This window comes from Pelodiscus sinensis, chromosome 14 (assembly GCF_049634645.1).
Source record: "Pelodiscus sinensis isolate JC-2024 chromosome 14, ASM4963464v1, whole genome shotgun sequence".
NCBI lineage: Eukaryota > Metazoa > Chordata > Testudines > Trionychidae > Pelodiscus > Pelodiscus sinensis.
Window position 1 is genome coordinate 5,137,395 of NC_134724.1, and position 15,734 is coordinate 5,153,128.

Sequence of the window (15,734 nt, forward strand, 5' to 3'; positions counted from 1 at the left end):
AACCTATACGTCTAATTACACCCAGGGTTTACTCCTTCCAGCTTTTTCAGGCATACTGGGAAGTGAGGATATTAAAAGATTTAGGAGCTAATCCAGCAAAGACTTAACGGTGTGCTTAATTTTAAGCACAGGACTATTCCTTTGCACTACTCATGTGCCAAAGTACTTTGCTAGATCAGGGCCTGAGTGAAACAAATGTAAAGACCTTTGAGTAAGTGCCTGATATTAACCATGCCTTTTTTTCTGTGCGTACCAGCCGAAACTCTAGAGGATGGATTGGGACTCTCTTAATGCACTCACCATCTCCTCTCCGTCAACGAACGTGTCTTTGACAGGTTGTGATAGCGACCACTGGGGACCACACTGTAGCAACCGCTGCCAATGCCAGAACGAAGCTCTCTGCAACCCGATCACCGGAGCCTGTGTCTGCGCCGATGGGTACAAAGGATGGCGCTGTGAAGAGTTCTGCGACTCTGGGACGTACGGGAAGGGCTGCCAATTGAAATGCCAATGCCACAACGGAGCAACCTGTGACCACAAAACGGGAGAGTGTCATTGTGCTCCTGGATACACAGGGGTCTTGTAAGTTCAGCGACTGGCATATTTTACTGTGCTTTGATGCCTCTCAGTGCGAGGCATGCTTGATAAAATGTGCTTGACAATTGTACTTTTTACTCTCTAGGAGTCAGGTAGCAGGGCTCATGGGAGACCGAACAAAAGAGCACTGTTTATCCCGGCTAATTACAGCTGTCAACACATGGAAATCAAATTTAGTCTTGAGAGAGATTAAAAATTCACATTTACCTGCAAGTAAAATTACTGTCACTATGGTCTGACAATAAGAATCAAACCATAGTTCTGTTCTTGCAAGCAGTCAGATACACACGTTGAGTGATCCAATGCAGTACCAAATGGGACTCTTTCTCCGTCTTATCTGACTTTCCATATAGCTGAGGAAGAATTAAAGATAACTCTATCAGCTTAGTATCTAGGGGGCACATTTCTAGCTCTGTGACTGCCATTAACTGTAATGAGAATCATCTAGCTAAATCCCCATATCCCACCCTGGAAGTTTACGAGTGAGAGTCACCAAATCTGCATATTAATTTTAGGACAGCTGAGCAGTAGCTTCTTTAAAATTGCCCACGGTGTAACGTCAGCTCTCATTAGAGAGCTTGCGATAGTTTCAGAAGTAATTATCCTTTTCAAAATTATTTATAGGAAACAGGCGAATTTTCCGGAGGGGAGGGTTATTTTGTTCATTGAGGCCTGCTTACGGCTTTTTGAAAATCTCTGACAAATGTCCTATTTTTTTTTGTAGGCAGGGTAGTTGTAGCTGTGTTGGTCCCAGGATATTCGAGATAAGGGAGGTGAGGTAATATCTGTTTCTGGACCGCCCTCTATTGGTGGGGGAGACAAGCTTTTGAGCTATTTCTGTCCCATTGATAATGATGCAGACCTTATGAAGAGCTCCTTGGTCTCTTTCACCAACAGAAGTTGGCCCCGTAAATAATATTACTTTTTTTTTTGTAATTGTTTTTGGGTAGTCTAGCTCAGTTTGTTGGCCAGCATGGAGGAAAGAATATAACAAAGGATAGAAAATAACAAAGATCTTAACTTGTACTAATCTGGCCCGCTGACAGGTAGGGGCGTGGCAATTCAAAGGGGCCTTGGTCTCCCAACTACTGCTACTGCAGGTGCAGAAGTGGCCAGAGTTCATGGCCCTTTAAATTGCTGCTGGAGCCCCATGCAGCGTGCTGCAGAGCCCTGGTGGCACTGATAGGGGGCAGCGCAGTCCAGGTCTGCAGCTTTATCCCCACCCCTCCACCTGAGGCCCCACCCCTTCCGGGAGCACTGAGCCAGCCCTCACCCCCACCTTGCCCAAGGGCTCGCTTGTTACCGGTACGTTGTATACCTTTAAATATTTTATTATCTGCCTCGCAGCATTATGAACTGAATCTTGTAAGCACTAATTACCAGCGGTTGGGATTGCTGTTAAGTGCTCCCATTGACACTGATGCCTCCACTTACAGCCGCAAAGTGTTTGCAGGATCAGCAACTCGTATGTCGCTCGAGCCTCTCCGTGTGGGGGAATAGTCTGTGGGTCGCTTGTGAAGAGCCTGATCTGTTACAATGAGTAATACGAGCAAGAAGCAGCCAACTGTGCACCCAGGTGCAGAGAGCGAGCGCAAAGCCTCTCCGGGTCACTGCAGTATCAGGAAAGCCATGCGGTCTTCGCATGGACCTCCGGGGGCATTGGCTGGGAGTTCCAGGGCTCAGGTGGCCTTATGCTTGCCCTCTGCACGGGGGCGGGGGGGATTTCATGTGACATTTGGCAATAATTTTGGAGCAACAAAACACTTCATGTTTTTCAGCCTTTTAACCCCTGCCATTTTTTTTGGTGTGCTGCTTGGTTTATGGCTGCGTCACGTTGTGAAGCTTTAAAGGCTTCAACCTGCAGCCCGCATGCACATGCGTTGTCATTGCTCATGGGAGCAGGTGGACTGAGGTTGGTGGGATTTCCTACCTGAGTAAAGACTGTGAACTAGCCAGGCTGGGCTGCCTCCTCAGAACACTAACGCAGTCTCTCATAGGAGCATCAGTGTTGGAGATCTCAATTCATTGACTTTTACTGTTGTCATCACTAAATCACCGAGCGCTGCGCGGATACAAAATGTTGTATCTGCAAAAATGAGCTGCGGAGATCTGCTTTTGTATCGCCGACAGGTAGAATCGAACCTGGGACCTCTGGAGCTTAGTGCACAAGCCTCCACTGCATGAGCTAAAAGCCAGCTGGCTAAAAGCTAAGGTTGTAGAGCAGACTCATTATTCTCTGTAATTGGTCTCGGTGCCGGGAGATGGGACAGGGCACCACACCCAGAAGGTGTGTGGGTTACACATTCGCATCCGCAGATGTGGGTACCCATGACAATAAAGCAGATAGCCATAGATTTGCAGGACTCTACAGAATGAAACCCACTTGAGCTCCCATGATGATCTGTGGTGTGGCTTTGGCCAGTTTCCTAATGAGGTTTGCTTTTAAAGTGTTCACTTGTGTTTTGTCCCCTCTCTCTCCCCCCACTTGCCTTCCACCAAGCTGTGAAGAGCACTGTCCTCCCGGCAGTCACGGAGCTCAGTGTGAATTGCGCTGTCCATGCCAGAATGGGGGAGTCTGCCACCATATCACCGGAGAGTGCTCCTGTCCGCCTGGATGGACGGTATGTAACAAGTTCCTACGCACCGCACCTGTAGAGCTTTGCTTAGGGTTAGTGTCCGAGTCTTACTGAGTATTTTAGACATGTGCGTCTGTCCATCTGTGAGTCCGTTGGTTCAAGAACTCCTCCTATGCAGTAAGAGCTAGGACCAACAAATTTGGGATGAAGCTTCTTCTTATCATTAAAGCAAAGGCAGGGTTTGTTTGTGCCAGGACAATGGGATGTACCTGGAATTTGATTGTTTCTCATAAAATGGAAAGCGAGGGGTCTGGCAGGAGGGAATGACCACAGAGGGCAGCAAGGGGACAGACATGATGACGGAGACAGGTATAACCCCATTGGGCCAGCAGGGGGCAGGGGCAGAGAAAGACACAACTGTTTACTATATATTTCAAAGAGTTTGTGTGTCTGTCTGTGTGTCTGTCTCTTCTCCAGCTGGGGGACATGACTGTCCCCTGGCTGTGCCAGCTGCAGTGGCCACGGACAGGTACTTCTCACCTGGCCCCAAGCTACTGTGGTGAGAGAGGCTGCAGTTATCCTATATCCCCGGAGTAGCCTGCATCTTGAATCCCTCATCCCCAGCCCCACCCAGAATAATGATTTAAATGAAGAAAAACAAAACTTATTTGAGTTAAGGACCTGAGCAACACCGGGTAAATCTTCTGGTCTATTATAACTTACTGATTTATGTCACTACCTTGGGTTCCCTCTGTCTGCTTTAAGTATCCTCCTGCTGTCTCTGGTCGTATGCTTGACTCTGAACCCATTGCAGACATTGATTGCAAAGGCATTGCCTGCCTTTTCATTTCTGTAGGGCCCTGGCATTCCTGCAATGCAATAAATGCATAAGAGACTGTGACCAGCCCCATTCACTTCCATTTGGGGGGGGAGGGGGGGAGAAGGAATAAGTCTCCTCCACCCACATCTCAATCCTCCCCACATCATGGCTTTAGGTGTGGAGGGGAGAGCAGGGGCTGCATGCCCTGTGCTATCCCCTGAGCATTGGGTGTGGGAACAGGCAGAGGATTAAGGAGCGGATGGAGGGTTGGCTCCCCCAAGCTGAAGTGCAAAGCAGCAGAGCTGTCAGTGATAGGAGTAGGAGGACGCTACACCCCACAGAGAACTGTCTCCCTGACCCCAACAACTCCCCTGTGGATGGAGGGGGGGAGAATTGGGCCTCTTTATCTTCCCATTTTTTCTTTGGGTCTTCTCTTGGTGGAGCCCTTGTTCAGAACGCTGAGCAAATGCCCAACTGAGTGCAAAGTTCCACGTGGTTTTCGCAACAGAGGGGAGAACGAGAAGGTGGGAGTGTGAATCGTGATCCCGGCAGGCCGGACTACAGAGAGAACAGACACAGTATCGCTGGGCCACGGTCCCAGAGATAGGTGAGGGCTACTGTTCCTACTCCGGCATAATTCCCATTGATTTTAATAGGAGTTTTGCCTGCGTGAAACAGTTGGCCCCCTGAGAGCAAATTACCCTCAGCTTTCGTTTTGTGTGCCGGGAAAGCCAGGCCAAACATTTAAAAAATCCCGAACTTTATCAATAATGTGATAATTAACTCTCCCCGGATTTGTCAAATCTCCACGGCCTGCACACCATTCAGCTGCACTTAGTTACCTGGCTCCTTGCCAGGATTGGCAATTAGTCTCTTGGCAGTCCTGCTGGAACTGAATGGAAAACAATGCCTGTAATTTTTCGAATACGTGGGATGCTATAAAGATCATCACACATTGCAATTTGATGAGGGCCTGATTCCACCAGGGATGTGCTGGAGCGAGAGAGGCCCTCATATTCCTCTAGCGCCGCAAAACACCTCCACATGCGCGGCAGGAAGAGAGAGGAAGGGAATGCACCCGCATAGCAGTTCCAGCCTCTGCGGCACAAGTGAGCGTCTTCCGTTAGCCGGAAACCTGTCCAGATGTGGCTGCCTGGATTTTCCAGGTGCACCGTGATGCTGTGACAAGTACCCCAATCCGCAACAGCGTTCTCGGTGTCAGCAGTCTCAAGCTTGCAGGGGGGTTAGAACCTGGAGCCAAACACGGAAAGAGAGTGGTTTAAATGTCTATTGAAGTCAGCAGAATAGGAATCTGCCAAGAGACTGAGTGTGAAGTCGTTACCGGTGCACCTTCCTTGATTCAGTGGGACTGGATCATCTCACACAACAAGGAATTTGGCCCCAGAGAGGTTTAAAGCACCTCCTGTAGCCTAGCAGATAAACTTGGCTGGCGAGAGAGTTGAATTAGCGTGTCGAAAACATTTTGATCATAGTGCTAGCTCCAGATAAGATGTTTTCCTGAGATTCTGGTGGCAGGTTGTAAGCTATCACGGGGGGATAGAGGCACATAAGCAAACCATCCCTTCACAGATGTTTCAGCCTAACCCTTTCCCTATGCTAAGATCGCCTAGTAGATCTATCTCATAAGACACTCCTAGCCCGTCAAGAAACAAGTACCAGTGTTAATACAGGGGAAGTCACCCTCATTCGGCGTTCAGAAGGTGAGCAAAAAACCATTCCTCTCTGAGAGGTGTGTGGCTAACTCATGAAGCAGGTAACCCCTTTGTTTTTCTCAGGCTGGCAGGTAGAGCTGCCACATGCTGAAGGTTGATTAGTAAAAAGGAATGAGCACCGTTATGACACCCAAGAGATTTTTTTTCTGTCACCAGTGCACCTCTAATGTTTGCATTGCACATGCCTGGGTATTGAAATTGTCTTACGAGACTCCTCTCTACTGTCTGAGCAGGAGGTCTTTTCTCGCAGGGTGGAAAAGTCACTAAAGAAAAACAGGAATGTAGAGAAAGATTACAAAGTTTTAGAAGTCTTTTAAGGTGCAAGGTGGACTCTAAAGTGGAGTGCTACAGCACCGATACTTCAGAGCAGATGTGGCCGTTCGTTCTGTCCCGCTTGCGCTGTGCAACTTGAAGTTCAGGATTTTCTCTGCAGCACTTGGTGGCCCACAGGGACTTTCTTGAAAAGTGTGTTGCTGGCTGCTTAATCTCCAGAGAAAAACCGGGAGTTAACAATTGATGTGTTTGAACTGAGCATAACTCAAAATTGAAGAGAGAGATCAAGTATTCTGGGGGAAGAAACCGAAATTATAAGTAGAAGCATTCAGCTTGTAAATGTTGGGATTTTAAATTTAAAGGCACTCTCCAGGGTATTAATGAAAGGCTGAAAATCCAATACCTAGAGACAGAGTAACTCATTTTCATTTTCTTGCTGGAGTTTGATGCATGCCGTGGTTTGTGCAGACAGACATAGGTGGGTAATAAATGAACAGGAGAGATGGGATTGCTAAAAGATGTTTATTTTAATTTTACACTTGATAGTCTTTGTTTAACAACCGGAAGTTTACTAATGATATTTCAAAGAAAGCAGGAGAGAGAAGGTGTGTATGTATGTTTGTGTGTGTTTTTCCTCCCTGAATTTATACTAATGTAAATGTATGCAGATTGTATGGTTCCTGGGATCTTACCACATTACTTCCCTGATGTACTTTCTGTCCTGGGACAGTAGGCACCAAGTTGGATGGGTAAAAGTGGTCTAGGAAGATAGCCTTTGCTTTCCCCTTGGATCTGCCTCCTGCAGAGGCTGTTTCTTCTCCCCCCACCTCCCTCTGCCTTGCAAAACATCTACTCTGAAGCAGGAGTCTGACAGAAATAGAGTGAGTTACAATAACTCCGTATTTTCTGTTGAGTTTTTGTTTTCCCATATTTTTTTCATCAGAGCAGCATGCAGCCTATTTTATGAAGTACTGCATTAGAAGAGTGGCTTCTAATGCTATAATGTATTGAGCATTTTTCACTCCAGTAGATGTGGGTGTTGATTGGTGGGTGCTTTCACCTTCATCTCAGCCACAGGCGGGTTTCATTTGGTTGCGGTGGTATTGGTTGTATTATAAAATAAAATAAACCCAGGGCTGGGAAGACCGTTTCTCAATAGCAAAATCGTACTAAAGCTGGGAATCTACATTAAAAGCAGAAGCCTGAGAGTTTGGGATCTTAAAAAATAAACTTTGCTGATTAGATGTGTAAGACTCTTTGGGGCTGACATTTAATCTTCCATAGAAGGACGTTCTATATTTTCTTAGCACACATTAATGCAAGAAGTTATGCCTGAAGATTCACTTGACTCCAGGGGATAGATCTCAGAGTATTATTTTTCGCATTGTTTGTTGATGGAAATCCTGTTCTTTTTGAGACATGAAGTGAAAATGCATTTATCCAGATAGATGGATACCTGCATTTCCAAATATATCATTCTATATAAGTATATGCTTATCACGTTCGCCCGGAGGGACCTGTTTGTTACAGTGGAATCTGACTGTTGCTGAATTGAGGCCATAATGTGTGCGTTTGTAGCCAGGGAACCACACTGAGAAAGGCTAAGCCTTGAGGGATCGGTTGTGTGGCTAGAAAGATGGGCAGCATTTCTGCTGCAGGTTTGTTGCTATTACAGAACTTCCTAAGCCATTGACAGTGGGCCCGGGAGGAGGAGCTGTAACCATTCATAGCCTCGTCGGTGATGCTCCGTTTTCCATTTTGTGGACGATTTATTTCCGATGTGGTTTGTTCAGAACTCAGAGCCCCTGGCGGTTGGTTGGGGAAATGAGACTTACAGTGGGGGTGGGGAACCTTTTTGGGTGGGGGGCCACTGAGCCACAGGAAAATAATTCAGGGGCTGCACAAAAGTGAGAAGGAAAAAAAACCATGAGGGGCAGGGCCCAAAATGAGGGGTTCAGTGTGTGGGAAGGGTCTGGATGGGAGGGAGGGTGCAGGAGTGGGTTGGGGTTGGTGGGTCTAAGAGGGTTCAGGGGAGAACTACGAGGGAGTTGGGGTGCAGGCCCGTTGGAGAGGAGGGGGAAAAACCTCCAGGCAGCGTTTCCCCAGCCATGGGTTGGATCTGGCCCCGGCTTACCTGACTCCAGCCTGTGAGGCTTATGGCTCTCCTCCCTCCTCGCAGCAGGGAGCTATTGTGAGCACACCAGCTGCATACGGGGCTCTACGGGCTCCCTGATGTCGGTGCGGGGGAGGCCTGAGCCCAGGGGCTGGATCCATAGAAGCCAGATCCAGCCCCTGAGCCATATTTTCCCCACCCCTGCTTTCCAGAGACCAAAAAAAGAAGTTACGGAAAATCCCTGCTGCTTTTCTGTCAGATGCTGTGTCTTGAAGGTGGTGCAGGTAGCTACGGTTTCCCAGCACTTTCCATTGCGAGACCCTGCCTCCATTCCTTACAATAGTCGCAAACTTTAATGGCTTGGGTTAAAAGTTTGCTGTCTCGCCTCAGCTTGCAGCTCTTCTGCCACCACCGTCGAAGCAACATAGGGAAGGAGGGAGGAGAACAAGGAGGTGGGAAGAGCAGAGGGACGGGGGGGGGGGAGGGTCCAAGACTTGGGACAGAATTGAGACCTGGATTTGGAGGTCCCAAACCAGCCATAGGTGCCATATGGACTTGCCAATGGCCTGATGCCCCAGGCTGAGTCTCCCCCCCCCCCCCCCCCCCATGTGATCATCCAGTTGCTTGTTGGGTTGTGATGGGACTATTTTCTCTCCCCATTGATTTCAGTGGGAAGAACATTCTGAACTGACTGCTGGTTTTCCATTTAAAACATCCCAGAGGAGGACAGTGGCCGGGGGGGGGGGGAGAGGGAGGAGGAGGGAGGGAGCTTCAGGAGCCTATTTGGAATGAAAATGTGTCCGTTTATAGGCCAATGGGGTTTGTCCATGCTGCTCGGCCGTCTGCGCTGGAGAATGCTCAGTCGGTCTGAAGGCCTGGAGTTGGGGGGCAGAGGTGTATTGAAGTGCCAGGTTGCATTAGGAGGTGAGTGGGTCTTGGCCGTCACCAACAATGTAGCTCATAGTGTGGTACGGTCCTCACTCAGGCCTCTGGCCCCGGGACCCCTTCTTCAGCCGTAAATCAACCAGAGACCCTCTCTGGTGCAATCACCCGTGTCCTTTATCGTCCCTGCCAATTTCCCACCCCCTCCTGTTTACAGAGCTTTGTTGTTCCAGCAGCTAACTCGGCTAGCCTCTCCTTCTGGCTGGGGAGCGCACTCGGCCACTCTCTGGCTCCTCCCCTTCCATTCCCCCCCCCCCCCCGGCCTCCCGGCTCCCTTATCTAGCCCTTTTGCTAATGAGGCCCACAGCTATTTCCCATTAGCCCCTCAGGCCTGGGCCTGCTCAGCTGGCTTTGCTTGCCCTATTCAGCCAGGCTGTAGTTAGGGTTGCCAGGTGTCTGGTATTCACCCGGACAGTCCGGTATTTTTGCCTCCTGTCCGGTAAAAAAATTCAGAGAATACCACATCTCTGACATGTCCGGTATTTTCTGAATTTTTCCCCGGCCAGGAGGCAAAAATGCCAGGCACCTGGCAACCCTACAAACACTCAACGCCTGGCCCTCCCCTCCCCCCCCCGAGCCTCTCCTAGCCCCCAACACCCCCAGATCCCCGACCCCAGCCCCCATGCTTACTTGGTTCCCCAAGGCTGCCGGCACAAAATAGCTGCCAGCCAAAAGACCTAGGGCAATGCTTCCCCTGGGTCTTAGTGCTCAACCGCTCCCCTGTTCCTGTCCCTGCACTCACTGTTAAAGGGGACATGCTGTTTTATTTTACATTTTCTTTTTGGCTTAATAAGTCCTTGGAGTCCTTTTTTTGTTTGTTTGTTTGTTTGTTTGTTTGTTTGTTTGTTTGTTTTGGTCAACAACTTTGGTTTCCCCCCCCCCCTTTCCTCCTTCAACAGAATTTTTTCCCGGAGTTTTTTCTGAGGGGGGGGAGGTTGTTCGGTATTTTCGTTTCAACCATCTGGCAACCCTAGCTATAGTGGCAGGGCCCTGGCTTAGCCAGCTGCCTGTCACTATAGTTTATGGACAGCGTCTTATGCAGGTTGCTTATGCAGGTTGATTCAGCGAGACGGTCTCCTCCCAAGGCAAGGCTGGAGGCTGCAGAGAAGAAAGTTGGGGCATGGTTCTGTGGGTGTGCAGAGGGACATCAGCAGGGAACCCAGTTATATCTCTACGACTCTCGGTTTGTCCATGCAGAGAGCAGCCAGGGGGACAGGAGACAATTGTATATGGAGGGGATGGGAGGCAGGAGTTAATTCTGGTGGAAGAATCTTTAGGCTCGCCTTGATCTTCTCTTAAACCACGTCCACAAGACACATTGCCAGAGTAGCCGGATGGACCGAATAAATACACGAATCAATATTTAGAATGTTGCAACTCTTCACTGAAACATGGCTCTTTCTGCACCTCCCCAGGGCTTTGTGTGTGCACAGCCATGCCCGCCCGGAACATTTGGAATTAACTGCAGCCAGGATTGTCCCTGCCATAATGGAGGACAGTGCGATCATGTGACAGGAAAATGCCTTTGTACAGCTGGATATATGGGAGACAGGTAATAAAACTCACTGCTCTTCAATATGAATCTTAGACCCTCTTGCTCTCTGGAAAACAGCATGTTTTATTTCTGTTGCTGAAGGTAGGTGCCTCTTCCTAGATCGTTACGGGCTTCATAAATATGCCTTTGTTATTACTTTTCACTGGCATTGCTCACTGCTTATGGGTTAGTTTTCTTTTTTTTTTTCTGTAACTCGTTTAAAAAAATTTAATGAATTAAATTAAATTTAGATATTTACAGCGACAAATTTAATAGAAAGCATTACATGTTTACAAGATATGTAAATGAACTGTATTTATACAAATTAATATCCTCAAGAGTAAGCAATGAAGTAGTTTAATACATTCCTCTCTTCCCATCTGGGCTGCTGCAGCCTCTGATGCCAGTAAAAAGTAATAAATCATCAATATTTATAAACTAAGAGGCAGCCTTAATTTGTTCAAATAAAATGGTATTGTTTAACAAAGCTATCTTGGATTAAACAACTTTATTGAAGTGTATATATGTATTCAGAAGGCCTATATATCACTTAAGTCCATTTTAAGTGATAGCCCACTCAATTTTATCCCTAGTGAAGTGGTTCACAACCAGGATACATAGACTTCAACTCATTTAGATAAGTTACCTAGTTTTACAACCAGCTACATGAAAAACACTAGTGAATTCAGTAAGGCCAGATCTACACGACAGCCAAAGGTCAGCTTAAGGTACATAATTCCAGCTACCTAAAAAACATAGCTGGAGTCATTGTACCTTAAGCTGCACTTTGGTGCTGTCCTCACAGGGGGAGGTTGATGGGAGAATCACTCCCATCCACTTCCCTTACTCCTCGTGAGGAGTGGGAGTTCTGGCATCAACTAGGGCGCCCTCGGCATTCGACTGAGCATTCTTTACTAGACCCACTAAATCGAACTCCGGAAGATCGACCGCTGCAATGTCAGTCTTTTGGGAAGCGAAGACGTGGCCTACAAACTAAAATTGCATATGAACAATGACTTTATACTGCTCTGTCTACTGTACACTGAACTGTAGTAGAATATTTATGTTCCAGTTGATTTAGTTTATTGATTTATTTTGTAATTGTGGCATACGTGAAATATGCGGCTGCTTAGGGCACCCGAAAATGTGGGGCACCAAATTTGTCTCTGTCCCCTCTCCCACGTGCTCCTCTTGGCCTGCAGAGGGGGGTAGAGAGGAGCCCCCAATCTCTCTAGCTCTGCTGCAGTCCCAGAGAAGCCCTCAAGCCCCATTAAGCTGCAGGAAGGGTGGGGGCTGGGGGAGGGGAGTGAGGGAAGCAGCGCAAACCAGCTCTAAATGCTACACTTAAATGTAGAAGGCCATTCTGCTGTGTTGCAAGGGTGCAACTTCAGTTGAAATCAGGTGTCTCCATGTAATTGACACCAGTCTGAGCTTTGGGAAAGGTGTCAAATAGCAGTGGCAGTCTGGCAAAGCAGATGGGAATAGAAGTCATTCTAGGGAACAAGGGAAGTCTCCAGTTTGTACAAAGCTCTATGTCAACAAGTAAGTGTCCCTTTTAGTTGCGGGGGAGAGGGGGAGCCTTTAGATGGCATAGCTAATCTTAGCTTAAGCAAGTATGTATTTATGGAACAGCTCAATTTGCTTACATGGGTTGCTGGACTGAGGCAGTGAGGACCATAATAGACATGATGGACAGAAGAAAAGGGGCCAAGTGGAAGGGAGGGTATCCCAAAGGGAAACAGGGTTAGGATGTACATAAGAGGGAGGGAGATTCCGATGTTTTCATATCCAGGAGGCAGACTTTCATACTCAACTCCTCCAGCAGCAAGCGAGGCTAGGAGCAACTTGGAAATTTCCATGCCTTGTTTAAAAGACTCTTCAGTTTAGATGAACCCCAGAAAGTTTATGGGAAGCCCAAAGAATTATCTTATCCGTGGGTAAAATTCTGGCCCCATGGAGGTCAATGAAGAGTTTTGCAGTTGACTTCTGTGGGGAAAGGACTTCACTTGTCAATATTTGTTCTTTAGATGGGCACACTTCTTTTACCTATTGTTAACTACAACTAGTTGATGGTAAATCTCCCATTGACTTTAATGGCAGCAGGAGCAGGCTCAATATTTAATAAACCTAAATTACTTGAACGATTAATGCTGTGCATTTCACTCAGCTTGGACAATGAGACAAACTTGTCAGATTCATTTTAGGGTTATAGTCTATTTTGCTTTCCAGGCCTTATACTATAATAAAGCTACAAAATTCACTGCAGACATATCAGGGGAATGTTGTTTCCAAACAACACAGTATTTTCTTTGACTTTTTCGATTAATACTAGATATTGTGAAATCATTATTACTAGATCTTAATTATCTGCTAATGACCCTTTTAAATTGTCAGTATAGAGTCCTATACAGTTTGGAGTCCTGTAAGACAGATAATGATATATAGGTAGATAAATATTTGAGGACTTAACATGGAAACAAAAGCCTGGAGGTGTTAATTGTCACTTTTTGTTCACTCCTTGCTTTCTGGAAAGTGGGACAAAACTACATACCTACAGCAAACTGGAACTATCAGTAGTGCTTGCTAGATAGCTCTGTGCTGAACTAAATGACTTAAGAGCACATGTAAATGTTGGTATTATAAATTATTTGAACGGAATAAGATAGCAAAAGCACAACTGGAGGCTGAAAATAGAAGTATGAAAATTATAAGGCTGATAACAACAAAAGTGAACTTGGCATTTTAGCTCGGTTTTCCATCTTGCCATTAAACTCAGAAATTGAATCTTAATAGGCTAAATACTACATTTTCTATGATAGAATAAGCAAACCAGTTCTCTTGTTTTGTCTATATAAATACTTCATAGCCTTGAAAACAGTGATCTCCATCGCTTTTAAGTGTATTTTGGATGGCATATAGCTTTTGTCTATTGTACAAAAACGCGATCATTATAAAGAAAACAGAAGCATCATTCTTCCATAAGACCCATTCCCAGAACTAATATTGGAAAATAATGTGGGTGCTTGTAATATTTTCTGCTGTTAAACAGGCTGTCTTCTGTTTAATATTTTGTGAAATTGCTTCCATTAATTCTATAGGTGACAGCCATATTATCCCAGACCAAATAATTGTAGAACATATTAAAGTTCAGTAGGTATTATAATGTGAGTCTCCCCAGATAGGCAGAAAGCAATGTAAATTAAACAAGAAACACAACAAGGGCTTTGCAGCTCATTTTGTAATTTAATTGAGCAATGTATCTGGTTGTTAATGGTGTTATGGACACATTAGATTGATATGTTGCTAAGGAAGGATGTTTCAGGAGAAAGCTAATTCCTGCTGTGATTATCCTTATGTTCCAGAGGAATCGTTATTAGTGTTCTTTGTATAAAATTCATTAGCAGTAGCTGCTTGATCTCCAGATAAATAAGTTGGTTAAATTGTTAGTAGAAAATGGCTAATTATGTAAATGGATTAGGTCGTCAATATTTCATTTCCAGATGCTTTTTTCCCCTTCTATGTAATGTTTCATCTTCTATAAATATAGCATGATACAGTGCACCATCGACTATGCATTCATCTTGTTGAGTACAGTAGTCTGCTCACTAGAAGAGCTGCATGTGCCAATGGAAATACAAGCCCTCTTAATACATTGATTGTATTTCATTTGTTTTAAGTGTTTCAGTCCCATTCCCATTATTCCTGGTTGGCTGTTATGCTGCAGTTTTGGACTATACTGAGGACAGCAAAGCTAGCAGCCAATAGTTAGCTCAGGGTGACTCTCAGAACTCATTCCCTGCTGTTTTTTTTCCCACACATTCCTCTCACTTTGGATTCCAAGTGTCTGATCTTGAACAACGCAACTACTACCATGCTGAAATATGCTGCAATTAAAACACCGGCTAGGCTTTGTTACTTCACTTTATTTGTTTATTTTTAGGAAAAACAACTTCATCTGAGACTGCAACAGTGATTTCTCTTCTCCTGCACTGAGCGGTTTCATTGTAGTTTGCCAGGCTTGCATTGCGCCTTTCGTCTTTTACATATTAACTCTGATATGCCAACTGAGAAATGACCCGCAAAAAGACATTTAACACTCACCTCCCTCCACTGTATTTACAATATACATTTTAATCAGCGCTTGGGATTAAATTAATGCTGATAGGCCGTTTTCCATGGACAGCGGGTAATGTAGGCAAGGGAAGGCATTGCCTTGCCAAAACGGCCTACGCTCTTTGCCAGCTGCCCAAGAGGGCTGAGGCACAGTGTGGCAGCCCATCTCCCTGGCCAGCCAGGAAGGACTGGGTTGTTAGGTGACTGCCCCAGCTGCTCTGGTCACCTGGGAAGGGTGGGACCATGCTGGGGCTGGAGGCAGTAACCTAGGGTGGGGGCAGGGAAGGTTGCAGGAGGGGCGAGGCTTAGGGCTTGCCTTCCTCAGCTGGGCCTTCACCTACCACCCATGCTATATCCAATATCTGGTATCCATGAAATGAGAGTATTGAGTTTTTTAAACAAATGCAGCGTAGGTGTGCTTCAGGATGTTTCATGTAAACTGCGTAGCTAACACTTTGTAAAATACAGACATCATCAAGTTGCACCATGCATAGAAACAGTCTCATTTCCCAAGACTTTTATTGGCCTTTCAGCTAGGAAATATTGTGATTTCTTTAATGGCTCTGCACAGTACAGGGAAACTGATTGTTCAGAACATATGGCCTCAACATTTCATAAAGTATCCAATAGGGCTGGGCTACTCAACACTCCGTGGCCCATTTGTTTGCGGCCTGCGGTGCGGTTTGGATTTACACGGGACTCAACACGCAGCCCACGGGTGGGAGCCAAAACAAAAGAATAGTAAATATATAATGGTCTTCTGTTGATAGGTGTTTTAGTAGTTACATTCCTGGACTATCATTGCTCATTAAAAGTGCTGCCATATGGGTGGAAATCGAGTAAATATTGCATTTTATTAATAGCAGTAGAACGGACTTAAATGGGGCCTGCGTGTTGTGTAGTCGTGCCTTAATCTTTGTATTCATGCCCGCCAGTGTGAAAGAAGCAATTTGCATATGTTTGCATATATATTTGCATGTATATGAAACCACACTTAAGCTGCGGCCCTCAGCATGTGCTGTGAGTACCCGGG

The 15,734-nt window shown here is 46.1% G+C and overlaps 1 protein-coding gene across 6 annotated transcripts in view; it reads left to right on the forward strand.

Annotated features, from left to right (window-relative positions):
* The window catches only part of MEGF11 (multiple EGF like domains 11), a 486,582-nt gene that overhangs the window by 326,956 nt on the left and 143,892 nt on the right, over nucleotides 1–15,734 (forward strand). For all 6 annotated transcript variants that reach the window (XR_012895692.1, XR_012895693.1, XM_075896881.1 and 3 more), the window contains exons 7-9: nucleotides 336–582; nucleotides 3,098–3,218; nucleotides 10,470–10,606. Coding sequence is in view for 4 of the 6 variants with exons in the window: in XM_075896881.1 (XP_075752996.1) it covers nucleotides 336–582; nucleotides 3,098–3,218; nucleotides 10,470–10,606 (505 nt within the window). In the remaining 2 variants the exon portion in view is untranslated. The remainder of the gene's footprint in view (nucleotides 1–335; nucleotides 583–3,097; nucleotides 3,219–10,469; nucleotides 10,607–15,734) is intronic.